The sequence below is a fragment of the Agelaius phoeniceus genome, chromosome 7 (assembly GCF_051311805.1).
Source record: "Agelaius phoeniceus isolate bAgePho1 chromosome 7, bAgePho1.hap1, whole genome shotgun sequence".
In the NCBI taxonomy this organism is placed as follows: domain Eukaryota; kingdom Metazoa; phylum Chordata; class Aves; order Passeriformes; family Icteridae; genus Agelaius; species Agelaius phoeniceus.
Genome location: NC_135271.1, coordinates 38,500,329 through 38,527,408, shown reverse-complemented (window position 1 = coordinate 38,527,408; position 27,080 = coordinate 38,500,329). Strand labels below are relative to the sequence as shown.

The window sequence follows — 27,080 nt, the reverse complement described above, 5'->3', positions numbered from 1 at the left end:
AGAGGGGCCGCTGCAGGATCTGAGCCAAAATGATGTACCCTGAGTATTAACTTACCATACATTTCAAATATGGCAATGGCAGTAACATGTAAATAGTACTACATGAACCCTGCTCATTAACAGAGAGCTCATCCACTCCACAGGGCCATTAGCATTACTTCTAAGATTATAGGATTTTGGTTTTTATTCACATTTTAAAAGTATAGCTGCTAATAATTAATTAATTCTAGTCACAGAAAAACGATATTGGCTGAACTTTCCTACTACTATGGTGTAAGTGTACCCAACCCTGAAAGTATTTTTAGCAAGGGTGTTCAATCAATACTGCTACGTACAACCTAAATTAGGCATTAACAGGACATGAGAATTGTAAAGCATGACAACAAACAACACATTCCATGGACAATTTTGTTGAACACGAAGTAACCATCGAAGTAAACTCTAAACAGGTAAATCTGATTCCAAACAAATTTAACTGCAAACGTAAGGAAAACATACTGAAAGGTAAAATTATTTAATACATTTCTGCTTGTGAAGAATATGCATTTGTATTTCAATGTTTAATCTGACTCTGAAAAACTAAAATTAAAAACACACATCTAAAAATACAAAGAAACTGTAATGACAACAAAATTATAGCAAAAAAAAATCGGACCAACAGTACACTTCTGAGTTCATAAAGTATAAACTTGCCTGGGAAACATATTGACACACATGTACATATTTGTAAGCTTATCACCCAGAATCATATTTTATCAACATGGTGCAAGCCAGAGTCGTGCCAATATGTAAAAACAACTTTTTAGGTCAGTGAAGCAAGAAATCCATTGTCAAGAAAATGGCACCCATAAGATTACAATACTGAATATATTATGTTCAAGCAATGAACTGGAAAACTTTCCTACAATGTACATATCTAACAAAAAATGGTTTTACCAATTCTAATGGAACTCCTTCCTGTATTCCTGCAACGCACATTTACAATGTGACGAGCACACAATGTCTGCATGCGTGTGAACACGTCGGTGCCTCCCAACATTACAGAGCATTAATTTGCCAAAACAAGCAGGCAAACGTGCACTCACAAAACCCCCTCAGCACTGAACTCTGAGTTTAGCTCAGGGCAAGAGAAATGCCCCGTGGGTGAGCAAATGCATGTGCACACTGCAGTCTAACAATTATTCTTCAGCTGAGATCCATTAGCACTTCTGCAATACACCAAGTCACACAAATATTTTCTATCTCACAGTTTAAAAAATTGTAACAGCTTGGCCACACTGAAGTCCTGGATGGGTGTAAATAACAGCATAAAGTTCGTTCACGTGTATTTTACATCCGAACGATGTATATCCTTCGAACAGACCAGAGACGGGAACATCTCACGTACACTGGCAGCTATCTAGTTTTAGCTACTAGTTCTTGGAGATTTTTAAAGGAAAAAGACGTTGTGGCTCTTCCAGCCGGTGCTGCAACAGCATGCACGAGTTAACCCATCGCCAGGTACACGAAAAGCCTCTGTCGCATATAGACACAGCGATTATACAAGCCTTCTGCTCGAGGGAGACACTAAAAATGTACCAGAGGAATGCAGCGACAGCACTCAAACCTATTTTCCCTACCCATAACCAGGGCAACGCGCACATGTGCCTAGAAAGCACAGGATCGCAAAGTTTTTTATTAAACACGCTAAAATAAAAATCCGTTTCGGGCGTTCGGCAGAGTTCACTGCATTTTAGACCCCGACCTGCCCCCGCAGCTCGTTCCCCTCGAGGCTATTTACGCCCCCCACCCCCACACAGCCCCACACCCCCATGGCCAGAGGGGAGCCGGCTCTCCTGCTTTTTCGGAGAGGGAAGGGGAGGGATAGCGCACACACAAACCCCCCCGCCACCTCCCAAAAGGGCTCAGGGCAGAGTCGCTCTCCGCCCGCGGCGACCTGAGCGCGAAGTTGCGGGAGGGGGACCGGGGGGTTACAGCACCCACAGACGCGGCTCGCAGCACCCCTCGCCCCGCCAGCCCGGAGCCCCGAGCGCGCCGGCGGCCGCCTTTACCTTCATGTAACATCCACGTCCTGGTTCCAGATGGAGCGGGGAGCGCGGAGGGAAGAGGCGCGGGGGCTGCGCGCTCGCGCCGCTGCCGCCCCGCGCGACCCCCAACCCGCCTCCGCGGGCGCGCGCACGGGCACGCGCGCCGCAGACGCTCGGGCACGCGCAGCGCCCGCACCCCCACGCGGGATCGGGATCGAGACCGGGAGCGGAGGCGCCGCTCGCCGCCCCCCCCCTCAGTCTTCCCGCAGCGCCCGCCGGAGCCGCAGCCTCGGGAGCAGCGACAGCAGCCGCCCCGCGCCCCGCCGCAGCGGCGAGCGCCGCATCGTACTGCAGCGACTGGGCCGAGGGAGCGGGGGGGAGGAGAGGGAAAAGAGCTGGGGGAGAAGAGGACGGAGAAGCCCCGGGGGGAAGGCGGAGGACACCCCCACCCTCCGGCCTCTCCTTCCCCCCTCTCCTCTCAGCGACCGGCCGGAGGGGCCGCAGGGGCCGGGGCTGTCCCACACGGAGCGCGGCACTGCCTAGCACGGACCGGCGGCTGCCCCGCACGCAGCCCCGGCCGGGAGGCAAAGGGGACCGGGGGGAGGTGGAGCGCCGGGGCGCTGCGGAGGCGCCTTCCCTGCCGGCGAGCGAGCGAGCGCCCGTGGGAGAGGAGGGGGGAGGACCTGCAGCCTCCTCCCCTCATCGCCGCCCTCCTGCCCGCCTCACGCGGGCAGCATAGCAACGAACATGGCGGCTGCGCAGTCACCCGGCGGAGGGCGGGAGGCGGCCTCTGAAAGCTCGCGAGAGCCGATTGGGGGCGGGCGCTGTGCTCTCCTTTCTATTGGTCCGTCATGTGTCCGTAAAAGGGAGGGGGCAGGACAGGGAGTGCAGATGGCGGTCTGATTGGCTGGCTTTACCATGGCTGAAGGCGGCGGTGAGCACTGATTGGTCCGCTGAGCCGTCACTCACACCTGTAGCGGTGCGCTGGGGCAGGCGGCCTTCAGCGGCACTCCGTGCCTCGGCTTGGTTCCCGCCGCCCTCAGCTCGCCCGGGGGACGCGGCCCTCTGAGGGATCCTTGTGCCCGTGGGAGCCGCAGGCCGCTCTTCTGACCCGCTCCGTTCCGAGGGAAAAATGAGCCACAGTGGAGCAGTGGGGGTGTGTTAATGTCGTAACCCTCCGTCTTGGTCACATGGCCACCCAGCCTCACCCTGCAAATGTCCCAGAGGGTCATTACTGCCTGTAGGTCCTTGCCGGAGCTTTCCAGAGCATGAGGTGTATTGTGCATCCTGGCCACATAAACATTTTCATATGTGGCCCATGGGAAGGTTTGCATTCAAAGACGTGGTTTAACACAGCCCGGTCCTTTGATGTACTTATATTGTGTATGAAAGGGTTTGGTTAAAAATGTCTTTAATGTCCACTTATTAAAATACAACCTCTCACAACAAGCTCTTTACCGAGTAACAGACACATAAAATATATAGAATCATTTAGGCTGGGAAAGACCCTTAAGATTACTGAGTCCAATGTTTGGGAATGAGTTCTTGGATTTCACAATTAAATTTCTAACCATAGCAAGATGTGGAGTAATACTGAAGGAGTTTGCATGTTCTCTTCTAATTAGGAAGCTTTCTAAAATCTTACTCGTTTGATGTTTGCAAACCTTACATACATTTCCAGCCTAAATTGTTCTTGTGCCAGTTTTGTTCTTTTGCTTAAATAGCCCTTCCCTCTTAGCAGTGTTTTCCCTCAATTACTTTTAATAAAGCAGTCATACCCCCTCCATGTTAATGGGCTAAATAATCCAAGGACTTGTAACCTTTCCCATTTCCTTCGAGTATTAGGATATGCAGGATACTCCACATGACTTCTTTCAGGAACAAGTTGAATCAGGGGTGAGAAGACCGAATTTGGGGAAAGCAGTCAAGCAGAAATTTCAGATCACCATCTCTGAAGCACTTTTAAATAATAGACTTCTTAATGATAATGAATAGAAAACAGTTATAAATTGCTGAGATTTACATTTTATTAACAAAAGTCTAAAAGCTTGAAAATGTGAATGATTCCCCTGGATTGAACACTTCCTAGACTGATGATTTCATAAAGCCCCAAAATAATACACACAGCATCAGTAATGCCATTCTTTGTTGCATTCCTGTTCCTGCAGCTCTTCCTGAACATCTCTGTAGTTACACTGACAGACTGATTGTGGTGCAAGCAGAGACATCCAGCAACTGTATCCTGCATTTGTGAGCTGCTGCCAGCCTCTCGAGCAGGGCATATGTTCCTCTGTGCATTAAAGGCATCCTTGGCTGCAGAGTTGTCTTGATTTCCTGATAAATTTTTTTCAGTTCATGTCAAATTTAGGCACAAATTTCACATGTGCATTTCAGTCAATTTGCATTTGAGATTCCAATTCTGCCTCTCACATTTTCATATCACTTTCTTGTGCATGGTTTGTGTCAGACATACAGTTATGTTCCATCTGAGAAGAGCAATAATTAATACATTGCTTTCAACAGAGTGTGTGATGGAGGAGCAACCCAAAGCACTCCATGTGGTGACAGTGGAGCTACACAACATCATTTTGGCAAATGCAACCTTGCAGTGTTACAAAGGGATTTGTTTTGCTGATCTAACACAAAATTAGTGACACATACAGATATTATATGTGCATTCCAATGTTAATTCCTTGCAATACATTGTCTTTTCTGAATTTTCTTGTTTAAAGAAGACTTGATTGAAAGCCCTAAATCAAGGCAGGGGAAGATTCCCACCATGTGCAGAGTACTTCAGGTCAGGCCTTCATTGCAAGAGCACTAAACAGATATTGAAACAGAGCTCTCCAGCTCATGCTCTTACAACAGCAATGGAGCAAAATTGCACTGCAGAATGTTTGAGTGCAGATATTGCTCAGATGAATTCAGCAAAAAACTTACTTTGCAGAATTCTGAGTTACATGTTATAAACCCTGAGCAATCACTTCCCAAAATTATGAATGAAAGAGAGAAAGCAAACTGAAATGTCATTTTGTCATTATTTACTCAAAAGAGTACATTCCTTTCTCATGTAAAAAATGCATTCAGCTCAATTCTCTTTCAAGAGCATGGCTCTTTCATATAACAGCAAGTTTCTGGCTGTTGTCTGCCTGTGTACATAAGCAATGGAAGCTGCATTTTGTGAAAATATTTTGCATAGCAAGAGTTTAATTTTCAAAGCAGTGTGTGGGGATTTATCTGTACTCTGTTGATGCATTTTGGGGAGGATATGTTATCTCACGGCCTGTTGTGTCCTGCTAGTAAAGCACCTCTATCTTAAACCGTTTTGTACAAGTTAAACCTCTTGTGTAAATATAGAAGCAAACAAAAGCTTCTCCTTTACCTAACAGACCCATGGTATGTGTTTGTGCCAACAACCTTATTACTCATGCAAGGCCTGCCAACCAAGCTGTGATTAATTTATGTGAGAAAACTGTATATTAAAAATGTGAATGGGATTTTAAGCCTCTCACTGAAATACATGCAAACTGCTTTGTGGCCAAGAAGACATACTTAAACACTGCATTAAAGCAATTCAAGATAAATTACTCTCACCACAGGTGGAGTTTAGCTGTGAAAACAGGAGACAAGGCACTTAATCTTAACGCTAAGCTTGATCAAGCATAACGTGTTTGTTAGCAGATAGGTTTTCTATAAAGTAAGGTCCTAATTCAGCAAAGCCTTTTAAACATACACACATTACTCAAGGAACAACCTTAAAGTTGGCCAAATCCCACGTGGGCAGTGCCACTGCTCAGCATTAATGGCAGAGAAGTTTGTGCTGGAGCATGGCTCTGGAATCACTGTTACTATATCCATAGAGCATTGTATGGACATAAATACTGAACGTGAGTGTTCAGCAGTGTCCTAAGCTATGGGGACAGAAGAATTTTGCTGCTTGGGACAAGGACTCACTTTCTTTTTAAGTTTGTGCAATACCTGTGCCATAGGGCTCCACAGTACTAATTGTTAGAATACTGCAAAATAGTAATTTGTGGTAATAAGCTTGTTGCAGTTATCATCCAGTCTGGAGGCTGGCTGTATTTATTTTATAAATATATGTTATAGATAATGCTCAGAAATGCACCGAAACAAAAAGATAATGGAAACATCAGTACTTAGAGTTTCTGGACCATGTTCCACCACGTCCTTTTTTTCTCCAGCCAGCCTTTGACAAACTTCTTTGCCTTTAATACACATCAAAGTACCACAAGGTTGAATTGCTAGATACCCACTGAAAACAGCCCAATGATTTTGTGAAGTCCACTTGTGCATTCACTCATGGACACACTGTTATTTTCTGCTTCTGTCCAAAAGAAGCATAAACGCTGGCAAATAGCAGAAACTGGCAAAACAAAACCATAATAAACCAGGTAAAAAAATATTTTGAAGCATAATTTTTTTTCCCCAAACGCATCAAGAACAGATCTGCCAGAGAATGTGAGGAACTAGCAGGCAACAGAGATGTAACAGAAGCATTCAGGGAAAACGGGAGAAAATGAAGTACTTTTTTTCCTGTCACTGTTCTTTTTGTCAGATTTTGAGGTGATTGCTACAACAAAACCTTTTTTAGGGGCGTGGTCAGAAAAAACATATTTGCAAAAACTGGGTGTCTGTGGTTTTGGAGCCAGTCAGTAAACTGTACAGTACCTGACTGCCAGGACAATGTATTTTTCACCCCAGGGTTCAAAAGGAGCTTGGATCTGAAATCGCCAAACTATTAACTGTGCTTTGTAATTTATGGTTTGGAGTGAACCCAGTTCTGGAAGAATAGAAATTTTTAGACAAGACTTCAGAGAAAACAGAAATGACAACCCAGTCAGTCTAACACATGGCTCATCACCATATAATGAGAAGAAGTGGAAACTGCAAACCTGGTAGTGCTTTAAAAATGTCAGCAAAGTCAACAAATATTGATAAAGAGGAGCTGGCTTATGTAGACTTTGTATAAATACTGGGACTCTGGAGTCTTCAGCCTTAATCAACTCCCTGTTGGAAGAAGACCAAGTCTGTACCAGCTTCTGCTATCTTCTTCCTCCTCTCCTCCTCCTAGTTTGCTTTTACTCTCAGTCTAATTGCCACAGAAAGGAAATCCAAATGTGTGGCACCAGGGGAGACAGAGCATGTTTGGAGTATCTTCCCAGTCTGATCCATAAAGAAGCTATGGACATGATTGAAGAACATTTAGCATGCAGCCTGGATGAAGCAATCACATACGAAGATTTCGCCAAACAGTTTTAAAAAGCCCAGGAGGTAAGCTCTCTTTGTGATTGGTAACTGCTTCAAAGGGAAGATGGATGGGTAAATGATCACAAAGGGAGTAACCAGTGAGATTCCAAATGCACCTGAGCTTTACAACATGTTCACAAGTGGTAAGTGAAACAGGATTGGACAGTGTTTACTAGGGATTCACAATTATTCAAGAAAATCAAAACCAAAAGGGCTGACACAAAGTAGCCAACAGAAAAAAACATCATGATAAAGATGGAGTAGGTGATAAAATACCAGCTAAAATGAAACGATCAGATGCCAATGAAAGGAAAACAACAAAATATCTACTTGTGCAACATAGTAGGCTCTAATTAGTTCATATCAGTCAGCAAAGATATTTTGAAGTCACTATGGATAAGTTTTCTGAAATTGTTATCTCAGTGCTCAGAGAGGCAGTTTGGACTGATAAGGACAGAAGAGAATTAAAAACCAACAATAAAATAAAATGCTACTGTATAAATCTTCAGGAATCGTGTTCTTTCCTTTAATACAAGACAAAATTCTGCTTATAGCATTTTGACACGTGGTAGCATCTTAAGCATTGGAAAAACATGAAAAAACAGGAAAAAGAGTGCCCAGATTGATCAGAAAGATAGACTACTTTCTAAGACAGGTTAATTACTCTGGAACTACTTAGAAAATAGATGAGAAATGGCAGATGCAATACAGGTACCAAAAATCAAGTCTGACATGGGAAAGGTGAATAGGGAACAATTACTCATTTCTTATGAGAACAACGATGAATCTAATAATATTTTTTCAAATGGAAGTGTAAAAAAAGCAAAAGGAAGTACTATTTAAACAACATCTGCTTAATTTGGATAATTCATCATCATGAGATCTTTTAGATGCCAAAAATACTTAGGGCTGCAAGAAGTTCCTAGACAAATTTGCAGAAAAACAGGCTGCTTTGCAGAGAAATGGTGAAGGCCTCCAATTCCATCCTTAGATAGTCAGAGATTGAACTGGTAAATAGGAGGAGAAATTAAGCTGTAACTGCTCTATCCTTATATTTCCACTCTAGGGAACTGCAGGGCACCAGGTTACCTGGACTTTTGGTGTGGCTTGGGTCAGCCTTTCTTGTATTGCAGCTGCAGCAGAAAGATGTCCCCACCTCAAACCTCTTGCTTCCTATCATATCCTGTGGGGTCTGAACCTGAGAAATCCCAGTAAAACATTTAAATCAATGGAACATCTAATGAACGTTTTTAGAACTTTAAAAGGGATTTAATCAACATTTTAAGATCTTAAATTTAGCAAACCCGTTGCATAGATACAAAGCCAAAAATGATGGTTTAGTTAGACCTTCATTTTGACTTAGCCCAAAGAACCTCACCCAGTAATTTCTGCAACAGCCTATAACTTTGGTTTGAGCTGTGTTGCAAGTTTTAAAATATTTTTTTTTCTTTTTCTAAGCCCATCATTAAGCAACCCAGCACTGACAACTGCCACTAAAGCCTTCTGGATTTGGAACTCTTCAGAAAATTTCTGGAGTATTTGGAAGGAGAGAAAGATACATGCAAAAAGCAGAGTATAAGTGGGCTCCATTTGTGTGGAATTGGTTCAATCCTACTATTGAGTTCTTTCTACTAGTGATAAAAAATAATTGAAGTAATATTTGAAATGAGCAGCTGACACATACAGGTTTCACCTTCACAGGCTTCGTTTTATTTTTCCCTAACTTTACATCGACCTTTATTTGACTGACTTGTAGGTAACTATCCAGAAAGTAGACAGTTTTCTTTCAAAGCTGAGAGTCAGATAGCACTGGTTCTAATAAGAATGATGTAAGTGCACAGGTTGCTGTGTTTTATACTCAATGCTATTTACATTTCTGTTGCTAAGATCCCTGAGTGAAGGCCACAGCACTTTATTCTCTTAAGGTGACAGCAACTTGTGTAGATAAGCAGTGCACACTGTACATCGGTAAAGAAGGTGCTTGAGTTGGTTTTGCTTCCTTGATCTACAAGACAAACATTGGAATAAGCTCACACTTTCAAATGGGCAGTTTCATATTTCAGCCCTGTTTCCAGTACAACATCAGGAAACCTTTTGAAAAATACCAGTACATACAAAAGAAGAGAGGAGAAATGGCCTTTCTGTCATCCCTTCCCATGTTTTTTTTCCTGAGGATTTAAAAAAAATACTGTAGTGCTTGGTTACCTCAGCCTTTCCCAGGCTTTATAAAAGTTTGCACAGAACTCCTCACTCATGTGAGACCCAGTGGAGACCGTGTGTCACCTCTCACTGCGCCGCAGTTTCACAGTTGTGGTTTTGAGGTTGGCATTGTCTGCCAACAGCCAGCAGCAGTGCAGGGCTTTTCCCTCACTGGTAAAACATAGCCAGAAATGCACCCCCAGTCCTGAAAATGCCTTTCTCCATTGCAGTATAACATGGCATGTTTCCAAAGTGTTCTTTACAAGTATTTCTGAAGAAGAAAATAAAAGAGCATGTGTTGACTGTTGTGGTTTGTTCTGACCTTGAATTAGAGTGCAGTACAGAAAACTGCCAAATTTGGCCTGTCCTAAGAAAAAGACAAAGATGGCACAGCAGCAACTCAACTAAACAAAACATATGTGCAAAATACTTCCTGGTACACCCTCGTTCTGGCCTCCTGCAAAAAAAAAAAATTGCCAAGACAGATTTTTTGACCAGTTAAGTTCTTCCAAGAACTGTATAACCTGTTCTGCACTTTTGATTCATAGAATGTTCACTTTCTGGCTTCCTGAAGTGGTTCCAAAGTTCATGTCATAAGCAGAAAAAATTTTAGAAAGCTTGGGCTGATCATGTAGAAATTAGCCAGACTAATTATAATAAAAAAGCATCAACATTTACAGAAAATTCAGCTCACTGCATTTTCTAATCAGGCAGAAAAATATTTTCAGATCAAGAATGCAAAATATTGTATGTGTTGCTTTTTATATAAAAATATTTGTGTCCTAACAATAGCATGGGTAGAGTGTACCAGCTAACATCTGAAACTTTCAGCAAAGACAAGAGGACCAGAGAGCCATCGGGAGTTTTCAAACTGCCATTTGGTGAATAGAACCCAGAAAGATGCCTTCACAGACACAAAAGTGGCATCTGGGTTACCAGGGAATAGAAGAAGAGAGATGCCAGTAAAGGGTAAGTTAGCAGCCCTATGGACTGACAGCATTGAAACCAGCAAAGCACAGTGTTGCTCTTACACCACTACTCTACCTGCACCTTCCTTACTCAACCCCAAAGGGACCACACATGGAGGACAGGATCTCTCAGTGCTTCATGGCTCTGGTAACACCACCACCAAGGCTAGCATTTATTTGCACATTGAATGTGGCTTTTATCTGATCTAGAGCAGGTCTGTAATGTTACCCACAGCTCATAAAATTTGCTTGTTATCTAAGAATCTTAGTTTTCGTGTGCTAGTGTTACCAACAGCCATGGTAATGATGATGAGTGATAATGATGAAGTTTCTAGTCATAATAGTTGTGGGGACTTGGAAACGTGGAAGTTTAATAAGTCAGAAAAAAACCCAGAGAACAACAGAATGAAAATTAAAATGCACCTACATTATTTCACAATCTTGGAAACAAACTCTTTTTTGAATGCTTGCCTTTACCAGTAATGTTGTTACTGATACTCCCAAGTCACTTTTAAGACAGTAGAAAGTGTGATTATATTCCTGTCTGCATAAAAAGGTAAAAATCTGTAGCTCTTTCTCTCCGGCTCCAGGCTTAGCAGTCACTGACTGGACTGCAGTGAGAAGGGTTTTTTGGTGATGTCTGCTGCCATTTCTTAAGTATTCAAAAACCAGTATAGTTACCCTCATTGCAGTGAACTTGTTCTGGGATCACAGGACAGGACTCTCAGCAGTTCAGAGGAGCAGGAAAACATCAAGTAATGAGGGGCTGGACAGAGATTAAGACAGAGCTGAAAGGTACTTTAGGAGATGACCTGGGAGGCATTTTGGAAGACAGCTGGGCAGTCCCACTGCTTGCAGGCAGCACTATCAGCTCTACTCTTTGCACCAAGGTAGGAAAATAGGAACCCCCCCTACTTTACACCTTCCAGTGTGCTAATGGGGATTAAGGAGGTAGCAGATCTGATCTATCTTGCTCCCAAGATTTAGTAAGGACAAATACAGAATGGGGAACCTTTGAGTCTGCTGCCTATTGGTTAGTGCCACAAGGCTAATGTAGATTCTTCTGTAATTGCTTGCTACACATATGTGGGAACATACAAAGGCCCCATGAATTGCAAAGAAATTGTATCTTAGATAATTTTGGATTAATCACAGTTTTCTCTAGAGGTACTTTTAATGAGGGACATACCCTCTACTTTGTATTCCTGCCCAAGGCAGCACATTTCCATGCCATATCATGAGGAACTGGCTCCACAAAGCCATCATTAATTTCATAGCTGTCTCCCCCCCTCTAACAGTGGAGGACTCTTCACAATGAACTGTGCCTAGAGGCAGACTGTGGTGTATGGATTTGTGCTTCTTTGTTCACCTCCCCATGAAATACTGAAGACATTATGCACTTAAAAAGTCACAATAAAGTTTAAAGAAAATAATTTTAAACAAGCCTTCTATTCTTTACTCTGTTAAGGTCGCAGTTATTGAAAATTAAGATTTCTTCTCTTTTGCCATGGATATGCTACTCTGATTTATTTATAAACAGAATATAGTAATAACATTCTGAAAAAATTATATTAAAAATGTTACACTAAGCTTTTTTTGCTACTGTTAAGTAATTACACAGAGGACCCCATTTTCAGGACCTGCTGAGATTTGGTATGTCTCGAAAGCTAAGCCCTTGAATCCCAGATTAAATATGCAAAGGCAGTGGGAACAATTCCTGCTTTGCTTGTGCATTCACAACTTCCCTGAGCCCTGCAAGGTCTGGCTGCATCATGGTCCTGGACCAGTCCTGAGCCAAGTCCCCTGTGCGCCAGATCTGGCTGTGGTGTTTCCAGTGTGACCAGCTGCTGCAGAAACACTGACATCGTTTAGGTTGTGCAAGGGCTAAGTCAGGACAAAATTTGGGGAACAGCAGCTCTGGCTCTGTAGTTTAATTGGAGATGGTATTAGCATGAACTCAAAAAACACAAAACTGACTAAGCCAGGACAGAAACATTATTGCTGCAGCAAAAGCAAATTTAAACTAAGTGGGGAAGTTTCTAAAGGACAATTTGCCTTCATAGCAGTTGTGTACCTCAGACACAGAGACTGTCCTGAGCTGAATTCAGGCCAGTGATACCATCCTGCTCTGCCTGGATTAGAAGCCTTGTACTGTACCCAGTTAACTGCAGCCACTTTGCAGAAACCCCCAAAGTGTTCCACTGAATGATCTGAGGGAGTATTCTCAGTATTCTCCCTCCCCAACAGGGCACACTTTCATCCCCACCGTGCACCAGGGTTAATAGCACTGTTCTGCTTTGCATTTTTTCTGTTATTTACCCTTTCTCCACTAGATGCTACACTGAGACCATCAAACATTTATTGAGTCAAATAACATAAATTTGAAGACTTAGTGCAGAATAGTGTGTTTAAAATAAAACAGTGACAGCATTGCTCTGTGTGGTGTGAGGGTGAGACTCGTGCATTTCACATTGGAGTAACTGCTCTGACTTCATCAGAGATTCTTACTTGGCACTGCATGAAAGAGGGATAAAGCAAGCTTGTGTTTACTGGCATTATTATTCATATGCAATTGTATCAAGAAATCACCTAAATGTGTGAAATGGTTTACTGAGAGTGCCACAAAATCTAAAATTAACCAAATAATATATGCCAATACAATGAGCTAGTCCTTTTTTCTCTTTATATCTTAGAAATTCAAAATTGCATGCTGAGCTGGAAAATTACACTAGATTATATTTTTTTATGAAGCTTCTTCAAATAATATCACAGATACACATTACTTTTCTTGATGTTATGCAAGCCTTTGACCCTGGCAGCTGGGGAAGTGCTATGCAGTGTGGCTCCCACAGAGCCTGCCAGCCTGGTTTTAACTTGTGTGTTGTGCAACACCTTCTGGTAAACAACCTGAGATCCTCTTACCTCTCAGTGCAGGCAGGCCCAACCAAGCACTGCTGCAGAGCCTTTCTCATGTGACAAGTTTATTGGATAAATGTGTTCCAGCCTGTCTTGGAGGCTCTACTTGGACAAAGCAAAGTGAAGGTCGGAGACTGTTTCAGCTAATTGAGGTCTTCAGGGCTGTGTCTCTATCAGGTCTTTGGTTAACCCCCATTCCTAAAGGTCTATTTATTATGTACCACACTATTCAGAAATGTGCTGTGTGTTATAACCCAATTAGCAGCACCTCTATTGTTTCAAGAAAGGGGTAAATGTAATTTGAGAAAACTGCAATATGATAATGGTTAAGGTACAGCATCAGTGATATACTTCCTTTCCAGCAAAAATCAAAACACAGCTTCAAAACCCTGCTATATTGGCCTGTCCTGCTGTGACATGCTTTAATTTGCTTATCTGGTCTTAATCTGGGAAAAGAACTAGAATAGAAAAGAATGGTTTGTTGAAGCTCAACAGGGCCTAATGGCAGTCAATATTTACTGTTCAGGAACATAATCTGCTGCTGGTGTGATGAGGTTCAAAATATAAATTATATACATCAGCTGAGGATCTAGGCCACATGCTCAGCAAACTGGGCCCTGGCCTCCTTATTGACCATTCACAAGCTCATCTTCAGATTAGTATAGAGAAAGGTGGATTAAGAGCATGGTGAGGGGGAATCTCCTTTTTTGTTTTTCTTTTCTTCCTGTAGACATGGTTAAGCCAGTGGCAAGATGCAGCATTATTTATTCTAAGCTATGGACTCTACAGTGTTTCAGGCCAGAGGTTTCATTTTGGCAGAATTTAATGTAATACTCTGCAGTGAGGAGTAAAAGTCAAGGTTAGGAGTAAAAGCCACAAATTTACTAAGAAGGGCCCTAAATATTTTTACATTGCACTGGTTATACCGAGAAGCTATTAAAAATATTAAAAATAAATTATTAAAAGTACTAAAAATAAATGCTTGTCTTCAGGTAATTAACTTACTTTCTATTTACTCCATCTGAAGACTTAAAAACAAGCACGAAGCCCAGCCTCAAAGTAGGTCATAATTCTCTGAAAAATCAGACATAAGGTCATGACCTAAATGAAATAGAGTTTGCTTCATAATGAACCTGGGAAGGAAGGGATCGGCCAGTGGCAGGGAATCAGCATGTCAAAGGGAATTGTAAATGGGAGCTTTGCAGAGTTTTCATCTTTTCCAGATGGGTTCATCTCCAGCTCAGGTCAGTATTGATTGAAAACTGTTACTCTGCACAGTCTGTTCAGTGCCCAGTGACTCTGGGAATTGAATCATGCTCCCAGCAGACAAGCAGTTGCATCGCGTAAAACCACCACTAGACCTGAAATTCATTTCTAATTTTGCTGGCAGCCTTCCAACAGAGAGGTCAGGCTGAGGAGCAGCCGTAAGGATCCTCCTGGCAAAGCTGGAGACACATGGGGGGCACAGACCACGGGGAAGGGCAGATGTGGCTGGGCAGCAGCAGATTCACACCTCTGCTGTTCAGGCAGGGATTTCAGTCTTCTGAGTGGAGCAGCAAGTTCAAGGGCTGCTCCAGGTCTCCCCTGTGAGAGGTGGTTCATGGCAAGAGAACAGACTGGAGAGAGACCATCACAAGAGAACCAGCAAGGCTGGGCAGCCTCTCCCATGGCCCTGCTGAGCACCTCCATGAAGCTGCTGGTAACTGCAGGCAGGACCACACAGGTGACTCTGTGGAGTCAGACCAACAGAGGCAGCATCACAAGGGGTGACTTAGAGAACTCATTTGGTGGCATGTTATTGCCAGTGGGGGAGATAGAAGGAATACAAATTTGATAGGGTACTACAAAAGTTTAAGTGATCTCATGTGTGCAGACAAATATTGCTCTTTATCTGCCTGTACTAGGGAAGAAAGCAAAAATATCCCTGTGTTTCTCTTCCACTTCTGCTGGCTTCTGTGTTTGCACAGCATCAGACAATTTTTGGGTGGAGAAATTTTGCTTGCTAAGGAATACCAGGGAGGAAGCATTTCGTTTTCAAAGTCCCTGGGTTGGAGCTTATTCTTGCCATTTGTAGGGAGAAACCCAAACATTATGTGGACCTTTTTTGCTCCATACAAGAAACCACAACAAAGCCAGGAAGTGTTGCAGTTTGCAGTATTGGAAAGTTTACTTAAAAAGAAATAGTAATAGGAATTACTGAAAACAAGGAAGTCATTTTTGAGGCCTAATTTCTTCAACACATTTATATTCCTATAAGATTAGTTAATATTCTTGCCTTGCATGTGATGAATCACACTGCCCCAAGCCATGTAGAACGATGCACTGCTGATACTAAAATTTAACTTATCTTCAAATCACAATTGTTGAGTGCCTGTCATTTTATGGTAGAACTAGTCCCAGGAAAGTCTGGATGAGTGATACCACTTGCAGGTATCAAGCACTGGAAAATGCATGCACACATGCACACGTAAACTGACCATATGATAAACCCTGCAGATTACCACTTTTCCATTTAGCACATTCAAGAAATACTGCACTGCTTTTGCACTGTGCTGGCTTGGGCTGGGGTAGAGCTCAGTTTCTTCACAGTAGCTGCTTCGAGGCTGTGGTTGGTATTTGTGCTGCAAGCAGTGCTCATAATTCACAGTGTTTCCATTATTGCTGAGCAGCACATACATGGTCAAGGCCTTTTCTGCACCACCCACCAGTGAAATGGCTGGGACGTGCTCAAGGAGCTGGGAGGGGACAGAGCCAGGACAGCTGACCCCAAGTGACCCCATGGATATCCCATCCCATATGGCATCACGCTCGGCAGACGGAGCTGGGGGACGTTGGTGAGGGGACATTGCTCAGGAACAGGCTGAGCATTGGTCTGTTGGTGGTGAGCAGCTGGGGTTTTTTTCATCACCTGTCTTTCTGGGGTTCTATTTCTCTCTCTTTCATAAATTCAAAAAAAAGAATTTTTGCTACAAATTCTTATCAATTTAATCTTATTTTGGTTATTTAACTGTACTTTTCTTAACCCAAGAGTTTTCTCACCCTTCCAATTCTCTTCCCCCATCCCACCAAGGGCAGTGAGCGAGCAGCTGTGTGGGGCTGAGTCGTTGGCTGGGGTTAAACCACAATCTACAAAAACTTAGTCCTTCACATTATCCCCTCTCACTCTCCCAATCCTCCCTGCTTCTCTCCCAGTTCCACTCTATCTTTTGCTAACTATCTTGTCTGTAACCTCTTGAACTTGAGCAAGTTTTTCCAGACTGATCATATGTTGGGCTGGTACAAGACCAAGTCCATTATTTCTGGATTCATCCAAATGCTGCGTGGATTCTGATGCACTCTCCCACCTCTTCTTGCCCTCCCAGCCCTCTAACCACAGCATCTAAAAGCGCATCCTCGACTCTTGTTACACTTTGTTCCTTCCGAAAACTTCCACCTCTGGAAGATGGAGAGTCCAGTGTGCCATTGACTCCTTTTGCTGTCCTTTTTGTGGATCTGAAGATCCTAGTGAGACAACTCACACATATTTTAGGGAAAGTAAAGAACCTCTGAATGTGGGGCAGGGAGGAAATTAAAACTTTATGCAGCATGGCTAAGCCACATGAAGCAACCATTTACAAAGTGTGTTTCAAAAGCAAATGTGCTGGCAGGTGGACCAAGTGGATAACACAGAAGTTATATTTAGGGATTTAGAAAATGTCCTTACAAAGAAATAGGAACTGTGGGAATGCTCTTTTTTCATTCATGCCTTGGATCAGTGCTTTCATATGAGGATGAGACAAAGGGCTTCACCCAACTTTAAGCATAGCAGGTTGTGCCCCACATGCAGTGCCAGGATACACTGGCATACTGGCACTGTCAGCTCCCCATCTCAGGGGATAGATTCCTCATTTAATTCCTGCCCACTTTGCCACCCCCTGACTCCCTTGCCTGCACCATTCAGGGTGATGTGGCAGGTGCAATCTTGCACACAGGATGTGCTGCCATGTCCCCTCTCACTATCTGGTTTCTCATGTGTCAAAGTGATCATTTCTCACACCACTGCAATACCCCCTGGCAGAGCACAGCACAGGTTTGGAGGCTGTCAGAAGGCAGGCACTGAGGCAGCTCTAACAAGTGACAGATTTTTATATCCACCCACTGAAGCACTGTTAATGCATCATACACAAAGTTTAATGGAAAAAGCCAATGCTAGGATCACACTTCCACCACAAGTGAAATGGTTTGTTGTGCACATCAGTAATTACACTTCTTGGCATTTTACCCAAGGCTCACAGTATTTTTTGTGGAGCTTTTTGTCACTGTATATTAGTGATTTTGCCAAAGCTGAGGCACAAATAAAGAGGGAAATATAGTGCTCAATTGAAAGCAGCCCAGGTGCAGCAATATAATTTGTATGAGGCAAATTTACCAACTGCAGTGGGTGTAGTTCTCTGATGGATGGTCAGATTGACTGGTCCCTGTAACCTCACCTGGCCCCAAATGTTGGAACTAACCCTGGAATAAGGTCCACATAGGGAGGTTCTCTGAGCCCACCTGAAGGCTAATCACTTGTGATTTCTACCTTCACACCCCACCTTAGGAGGAGAATACAGCTCTATACTATCAGCTTTGAAATGCCAGCAGTACTGCCAAGGTGCTGCGTATCTCAGAGTAGCCTCGGGGGATGCCCTGCCAAACTAAGTGTAGAAGTTTGGCCAAATGTGCCTCAAATCTATTAATTTCACAACTGAAGGTCAGTTTTGCTAATAGTTATAACACACCATGCTATCTATATCTGGTGCGAGTAATGAGGTCTTGGCTAATGCATCATTTAATACTGTTAAAATTGTGCTGAAACTGCCAGGTTGAGGTTTCTTTGGTTGTTGTTTGTTTTTAGCAGCGTGAACATCTTGGGTTTGACTTGAGTGAAATAAAGAATTAGATCCTGCTAGAATAAAATTTAAACATAGTTTCTGAAGCTGAGAAATGGCATAAAAGTAGGTCTTTTCAGTACAAACCAATTCAGGTTATTATTGCACGAATAGCCTCTCAAGAGAAAATATAAATGGAAAATATATTTAAGATTCAACTGCTCAGACATTCAGCAAAATAGATGCATTTTTGCTTTTACATCACACAGCCTGTTAGAGCTGAGGTGACTAAAACACCCTACAGAACTGTGACTTGGACTACATAACCTCGTGTCAGAGCCTGCTCAGATCCGCAGCATGAGCTACCCTGGAGTTGGTCTGAAGGCACTCTGTCCTGTCTCAGCATGGAGGATGCAGCTATTTATTCCTCAGCTTGCCAATAGCACCTCATTTTCTCCTAGAGGGGTCTTCGGAGGAAGTCAGGTACTTACCAAGCAAAGCTTTCCAGAATGAAGGCTGCTGAGGGAGGCACCGTGAGGAGACAGAATACATTAGCCAGAGGCCAGATACCAAGGATAGAAAGGAAAAGTGGAGAGGATTTTGCCCGTTTGAAAGAGGTCCTTAATGAACATGCTAAGATTTGATACAGCAGAGATCAATGACTTCCTAAAAACACAGACTACTTGTGTGGATAACATCAGGTACAACACAGGGAAAAAACCCCAAAGAAGAGCTCTGAGAAGGCATCTCAGAGAATGTTTAAGTGTCTCATTTAGAATAGCATGTAACACTAGCTGTCAAGAAGAAAAGAAAAAGCAGGTCGAATCTGGAAAAGCGGTAAGAAGGTCTCAAAATGAAAGAGTAATGCCTCTGGCAATGAGGTGTCAATAAGAGCTGAAGTGTGAAGTTGTGCTGTTTCTGCAGGTTGGAACTTCTGTCTCAAGGGAGGGGGAAAGCAGATTTGCCTTAACGCAGAGTCCTGTGTGATCCCAAGGGAGGCTGGCTGCCGGTACCCACAGCTGACATGCACTGTCAACTTCTGGTGGATCAGAATCCTGCTCACATTATTTCCTAGTCAAATCCTTTATTATTACTTTGAGAAAAAGGTGGTCCTGGAGTTGTAACAGCAGTCCTGTACCAAATGTCTGCACTAAGGAATCATTTCAGAGATACTGTTTTTCAGAACTGTCTGCAGATAAAAAATGTGAGCTCAAAATGAATCCTTACAGGATATCCACTAAGTGGATTCATGGCTGATCATTCACATTTACTGCTGTCTCCTGAGGGGATGCTGCTTAACAAGCTCACCGGATGGCACGGCTAATTTGTAAGTCAGTGTTTCAGCTTTGTCACTTACAACATGCAGCATCTTTTTATGCAGCAAGAACATCTTTAATTTACATACTCAACATCATCAAGCTGTTTAGGTGTGACCATGCTATAAAACCTACATGATTCTAGTACAGCTTTGTGCAGACATTATTTATTTATTTGCTATATCAGCCTATGTAAGCACAAAATAAAAGCAGGTAGAAAAGGCACATGAATTTTCTTTAGCTTAAAAATCAAGTCACAAGAATTTTGTTCCTACAAAGACCATATAGGCTGTAAACCCATATTTATGTCTAAACATATCTGCTTCTTGCAGTCTTTTCCAGTGATTTACAATGCCAATTATGCTAGAATTGGACATATGGAATGGCATCATCAGGGATGATGAAGGTCTGCAAGCTTTGTATAAAGCAAAGGTGTTTTAAGCAATACAGCAGTTAGATGTTTGTTTTCCAAGAAAAACCAAAGGGTATTGCTTTCTGCACCCAAATTAAACCAAAGGCTCAAACCAAACAAAAGCAATACATCACAAGAGCAAATACAATGATGAAATAATTTTAAATATGCATCCATAGAGGATATCAGAGTGATCAATTTGCATACCCAATTCTGAAATAAGATTCCTGTGTGACTATTTGGTTTTATTGCAATCTTTTGTTCCATCTACAGGAGCCTCCACCTGTGCTGCCAGCCAGCTGCAATAGGCTGTTACACAACTCAACACATGTCCCAGTTAGTCCCTAAAACTGGTTTCAGCCAGCTCTCAAGATTTCATTTCTCTTGAGAAAAGTAATTTACTAATTGTGATGTGTACTCTAGGCTTCTGGTAATGTCCTGTGCCTTCAAGGCCCTGCTGACATTGTGTTCCTGTGCTTTTGGTGGCCTGCACTGTATTGCCCTGCTTTTTTTACAGTGAACTTCGAGGCCTGGCTTCCTGATAAAATAACTCATGTTTCACTAGCACAATGTGTACATCCCCACTCTAAGGTCACTGGATAGTTCAATGTACAGAAATAATGGTCCGTTGGGATGTGCATAAAGATAAGCAGAGAGATATTAATAGATACAACGTTTTCCTAATGTTCTATTATTAATATATCTTCATTATGGCAGTATGACTGCTGTGTTATCAAAACTGCTTTACAACAGATGCAAACTTTTAACCAGACATATGGGCTGATACAGTCTAGAGAGCTCTTTGAAGTCAGAGGGTGAATAATCGAACCAGCTTAACTTTAAATCCTCTCACACAGTTTTTGGAATCAAGCAATTGCAGTTTGCTTTAGAATGACAAGCTTTTAAAAATCTAAATCTAAAGGAAATGTTATTACTGTTCCACAATATATTTTTCTTTTTTTTCTCTTACACATACCTCATATACACCTCTGTGGCTTGGAACATGGGTTTGTTCACTGCCTGTCCAGGGCTTAACAACAGGATGCCAGATTCACAGCTATTTACATTGCTTGACTCCCACTGCCTGCCTAAATGTCAATTATAATGAAAGAGAAGAAGAAACATGGTGGGGAGATCTTTTTGAGTGAGCTTTCTAGATTATTGTGTCTTGTTTTTCACAAGGGTTTCATCTTTCATCACAGTGTCCAATAACCAATCTTATCCATCCTTTGGTATTTCCCATCAGCAATCTGTTCAGATTCTAATCATTTTTTAAACACTGAATTGTATCCATTTTAAACATGCCTTTTGTATTGGTAAGAAAAGGATGTTTAGGGTGAAATGAACACACACAGAGTCCTACAAAACATATTGCTGGTTTGGGCTGCTGCATTGCTCCTCCATGCAAGTCCCAAACAGCCTCCCTGTGACTAACATCACCATGGCCTGATTTACACACAGATTTAGTACCTGCAACTCATTATCATATTTAAACTTCTGGGTGGCTCAACTCCTTTGAGAAATTGGACCTAATAGCATTCTACACAGAAAAAGATGTAAGTACGTATTAACCTGTAGCAATTTACCATAGCATTTATAAAGATATGAATAATGTGCAGAGTCATGCACATCTTACTAATGCAGACTGAATTATTCATTGCAAAGCTGGGCAATATTTTTATCAAATACTTATTAAGGATAAATATTTTCCTTATTCAGTACCTTGATGTATGTTTGAATAACACCTTGCAAATAATTCTTCATGCAAATGTTGCATTGAAATATTAGCTCTTTCTTCCTTTGAATAGTTATTTCCAAATCAATTTCCTTTGTGTTATTTAATCATTACAAATGAATAAATGGTATTCATGGAGCTTGTTTGTCTCTAGGCTAATAAACAGACTTGGTGTTAGCCCCAAAGTACTTGCAATCTCAGCTTCATACATGCAAACTCTTGCACACAGTGGATCTCTATGCTATCACAATATTTCTGGCATCAACATGGAGATAAAAAAAACACAGGAAACCAAGGAAAAGTGACTCAAAAGTTCAAAATATGAAGTCAATGCATATGTATCCGTTCTATGTCCTTATTCCATTGACTGACATTCTTTATGTTGGTTTTGGTCTTTCTGTCCTTTTCTTCTTTTAATGCCTGAATACACTCAATCTCATATTTTCTTGTCTATTTGTTTGAGATTGACCAGTTTATATTTGCTTGCAATTAGTCCTGAATTTCTGATCAAATGCTGTTCTTGCAGGACTGTACATACAAAACTCTAAATAATTCTCCAGTCGTGCAAATATTCTCCAAGACATGCAGGTGCTACTTTTGTCTCCTTTCCTTTAATTTTCAAATATAAACACACCATCACCATGAACAAAATTCACCTTTGTCATCAGTGGTCAAAACAGGACAGCCCTGGCATTTTGTGGTGCAAAACTTTGTGGACAGCCTGTACTTCCAAGTTTGAGGGAAAGTATTTCTTCTTATAAATTATAGACAAGATGTGCATACCGTGAGGTAAAATGTGGCCGGTGATTCCCAGCTCCTGGAGGCACAGGCCGGCTTGTGTCCATAAGGATCAGGGCTCCCTCCCTCTTAGAAAGGTCACACACACTTACAGGATGGCCCTTCTTATTGTGAGACACCATCATTACTGTCATTATTACTGTTATTACTGCTGCTATGGTAATGCCACAACAGGGAGCTGGCTTTTTTCAAATGCACCGTGTGAAATAACGTGGTGCCTGTGCTGCAGCCCTCTGGGGCAAGGCTTTTACAGGTCAGGCTGTTGGCCTGCTGTGGGGTGTGCAGGAACATGGGGGCTCTGGGTGACACTGGATAACCAGCCAAGGTGATGGGGAGTAACACTCAGCAGAGTTAGGAGAGACATTTCAGAATCATGCTCCAGGACCAAACGGAAATGCTGGTGCAGGTGCACCCTACAGCGTGTGCACAGATGTTACTCTCCTGCAGCAGATCAAGCTCCCTTCTGCTAGAATGAAATGCTACTTTAAAAATGCTTCTAGCTGCAAACTGGCATTACTGCTTCCTCCCAGTAATGAGGCTCTGGCAAACCATTTACTAGCATTACAATTTACCTCTACTCAGCTTTGCACTTGCATTTGCTGATCACTGCAGCTGAAGCAAAAGAAAATAAACACATCGAACACATGCACACATTACTTAAATATAATGCACATTACTACATGTTGTCCTCAAAATAAATAAACAAACAGAAAGCAAATTCACAGAACAGGGTCTCTGTCTACTCTGCCAGCTACCTAAAAGTCTGTTGTGATCTCTGATCGGAGAGATCAGTCAGATATTTATGACTTTGTAATTTTTGAACATAGAAAAATGTAAGTCATAGCTACTTTTAAAAGAAAACACTGATGTGTCAAGAAAGAAAAGATAATAGCAGCACAGGTTCTGGCCAGATCTAAATCTCAGGTGATGGAGAGAGAGGGGATTAGGATAGGATCCTGTGGTCCAGGGGCAGCCAAAGTAAATGGTGATTATCCAGTTCTAGTTTAGGCAATTTCCCATTCACCTATGTCATGTTTTTTAGAACAATAACCATAGGAATTATTTAACATCTTTATTTACTGCCACTCTTCTGCTTACAGATGAAGGTCGCAGCAGTTACCATCATGAAACAGGACCATATGGCTTCAAGATCAGAAACAAATTTGCTAAACCCTGTCTGTATTATTTTAATTCCTATCTTGATAATGAAACACCAAATGAGAACAGAATTCATCCTAAAAGATGAGGTGTCAGAATAATTTTATATCTTGTCACTAGGTAATGACTGTAATGGTATCTCTTACTTAGGTACCTTCATTAACAACTTAATGGTGAGAGCATGTTTTAGTGATTGTGAACACGTGGAATACTCCATGTGCTGGGGTAAAAGATTAGTTTAATGAGGAGAGAGCCAATTTCCTGAAGAAGTGCCTTATATAGTTCCTGCTTTTAAAAGAAGAGTAACATGGACAATTTATCATTACAAGGTATAAAAACACTTAACTTCATGGTTTGGTGCATTTATAGCACCCCTGCAGAGGGGAGAGAGATTATTAGATTTTTCTCATGTGGTAAAATAGGTGGAAATCTGTTCTTCCAAATCCTTTTGCTCAGTAGAGAAACATTCATTACCAGGAGATTGGGTTCAAAGAGCAAACTATCACTTAGCCTCTCAGTCACTTCATGTTTCTCCACATGTTTATTATGTTTTTAGGCACCTTTGAAAATGTGACCCACAGACACCCAAACCCTGTGAATAGAGCTTTGATAAATGCTCATATCTTTCAAATACATTGCACTTTATTTTATTATAAGCAAGTAGCTTTTACTTCAGTGGGCAATAACAAAACCTCCAAACAACAGTGCTGCAATGTTTAGCAGAAGTAAAGAAGCTGCAGCAAGGAACAGCCATGAACATTATGTCATCTAGTCCATCTTGCCAACAAATGATGTTTCTCTACAGCCTTGGCAAGCAAACCTCATAATTAGGCATGCCAAAATAAAAACTGGCAAAAGCCTTGGTACCTGATGTGCAAAGAAAAGAAATCAGTGCAAACCTAGTATTTACTTTGTCTGCATCTTTTTCAGAATTGAAGCAGAAATGCTTCAGTGTCCTTGAATATTCATCCCCAGGAAAAAGCTGATCTAAATTTGCTGTCTTGGTACTTCACAGTTCATGTCATCTTGCATTTTTCCAGTAAGTTTAAGTAGAAAAAAATTCTACAGGGAAAGTTTAATTTTCTTTTCCCATTTGCTAAATATAAGATTATTTACCAGCCTACATCTGCAAGTTATGACAAGCTTACCATAATATAAAAAGACTGTGAGTTCAGGGAACTGAGATTTAGCACATTAAAAGATTATAGTTTTAAACAGTCTCAAGCTCTCTTACTGTTCTGCAGCAAAACCCTTCTGTCTCTGAACTCACAGCTAGCAACCCTTTTCCAGTGCAACCATTCTATTTCTTGTTGACTCCAAATAACATATTTGCATAAAGAAAGTGGATTCTGTCTGTCTAGAAAACTATATCATGTTAGTGGTCCTCTGTTATACAAGAAAGATTAAATATGCTGGACAGACATCAGACAAACATCTCCAAATAGAAGATATCCTCATCCTCACATAGGAGTGAAGTTACATGAGATACTTGGAAAGTTGGGTGGCAGCAACCAGTTTGGTGATGGTGAATACTTAACTGGACAAAATGCTTTTCCCTATGATATTAATTTTTGCTAAAGCCAGTCACCAAACAAACCAGACCAAATACAGGATCTTTAGGCTGACGGTGCACAAAACCCATTCTGCTTTGAGGTCAGGGGGACTGGAATGGTGCCTGCCACTCTCACCAGCCCATGCTGGGCTGGCACACACAGCACTCTGAAAATCCAGGTAGGAGCCATGGCCAGGATGTGGCACCTGTTCCCCTGCTATCTTGGTAAGCACAAACTGAGAGCTGCCTGAAAATATTCTACACATCAAACCTATGGTACCATTTACTTGGCAAACAGATACCACAGAGATGTAGCAATGCTGTGCTGATCATTTTTCTCCATTATTGGTCAAACAGAAATTTTTAGGACAGAACATTGAAGGCACCTCGGAACTACCCTATTTTTTTTGAGTGGCAAATTTGGCACAAATAAAAGTCTTGCCTCTTAGAGAAGGATCACTCAGTTCCTTCTGAGGGACCAACATCTGGGCTGCTAAAGGGCCAGGGCTCCATGGGAAAAAGAAAATGGCTCAGTTGGCAAGACAAGACACCTGCTGCATATGCCTTACACCAGGCTTTAAGCAAAGCCAGTGTCTGGCCAAACCCTCTCGACTCAAATGGCATCCTGTCCATCTGTGGTAAATAAATAATTCAGAGTTGCCACAATGCAGACTCTTCATTTTAGTCTTATTAATTAGATGACAGCAACCTTGGGCCAGTCTCCCTTGCCCTTGGTTTGACTCTCATTAATCAAGCCCTTGAGCTAGATACTAGCTTTCCTATCAGCATGGCCTGGGCACTTAAAATCCCAGGATTATACATGGCAGATGTAACATTAGGTGAACCAAAGAATCTCAGCCTGCAACTCCATTCAGCCTGTTAATTCCAGGAAAAGCAGTCATGTCCTCAAAGTCTTTGTGCCTTGCTGAATTCCTGAAAAAAAGTTCTCTTTCAGAGAGAATGTCAAGTGTTATCCCCACTGGGCAGGAGTTACTCAAGCACATATGCTCATCACTGATTTGCTGTCAGTACATGTGTGACTGCTTGCCTGCAAAGAGGGACACAAAGTTCACATCTGACACACAGAGGCTTCCCTGGATGTTCTCTGCCTGGCAAACCACTGCTCTTTGGTCCACAATATATTTATTCCCCTGCCCCCAGAAACAGGGCAGGGGAAAACTTCTGAATTTGTGATTTTCCTCAAATTATTTATAGGGACATTGAGCAGTAATTTTTAAGCTAGGGAATCACTGTTTCATAGCTGACAGCCCATGAACCCATCCACAAACTGCAGGGTGGAAAACCTTTAATAGCTGAGTTACAAAATGTACAATGAGTTTCTGATGGTGTGATGGATGCACACATTAAACACCAAGAAAATAAAACAGCTACAACATAATCTGTATTTGACACGTTGCTTTTCATGGAACCTGTTCATGCAATAAGAAATTTATATTGCATGCTCTTTGATAGCCTGGATGGAAACTAATCCAAAGGAAATTACAAAGTACTAAAAAGTGCTGTAAAGATAGAAAATTGTAAAAGACACAAGGTGATAATATTTCTGTGCCAAAGTCTATAGAAAGGGGCTTTTTTGATCATAATTTAGCAGTCTTTTTCCTCTCCATAACCTATTTAGTAGCAATGAAAGTGTTGGTTTGATTCTTTTTTCTTTTTTTTTTTCTTTTTAGGAAGCCAACATAAAAAGAAAACCCAAGGTAAAATAAGACTTGAGAAGGAGGCAGAGGGTACATTGTTCCACACTGCTGAAAATAATCCGTCCAAGGAAAACCCGATTAGTGCTTTGTGGTGAGGTCAGCCACCTTGTGGGATTACTTGGTTTCAGTCCCTTGTTTCCCAAGGAGTTAAACGCTTTCCACA

General features: G+C 42.0%; 1 protein-coding gene and 1 long non-coding RNA gene across 3 annotated transcripts in view; one reads left to right on the top strand and one right to left on the bottom strand.

Annotated features, from left to right (window-relative positions):
- The window catches only part of PTPN4 (protein tyrosine phosphatase non-receptor type 4), a 110,368-nt gene extending 107,594 nt beyond the window's left edge, over window positions 1-2,774 (bottom strand). Inside the window, exon 1 of one of the 2 annotated variants that reach the window (XR_013183090.1) lies at window positions 2,052-2,774. Coding sequence is in view for 1 of the 2 variants with exons in the window: in XM_054636739.2 (XP_054492714.1) it covers window positions 2,052-2,064 (13 nt within the window). In the remaining variant the exon portion in view is untranslated. The remainder of the gene's footprint in view (window positions 1-2,051) is intronic. The other variant, XM_054636739.2, reaches the window with a different exon arrangement.
- A 203-nt stretch (window positions 2,775-2,977) lies between these two features.
- LOC129122761 (uncharacterized) lies at window positions 2,978-4,345 on the top strand. The gene is made up of 2 exons (XR_013183089.1): window positions 2,978-3,267; window positions 4,196-4,345. It is a non-coding gene; the product is annotated as an uncharacterized LOC129122761 (long non-coding RNA).
- Window positions 4,346-27,080: the final 22,735 nt, after the last annotated feature.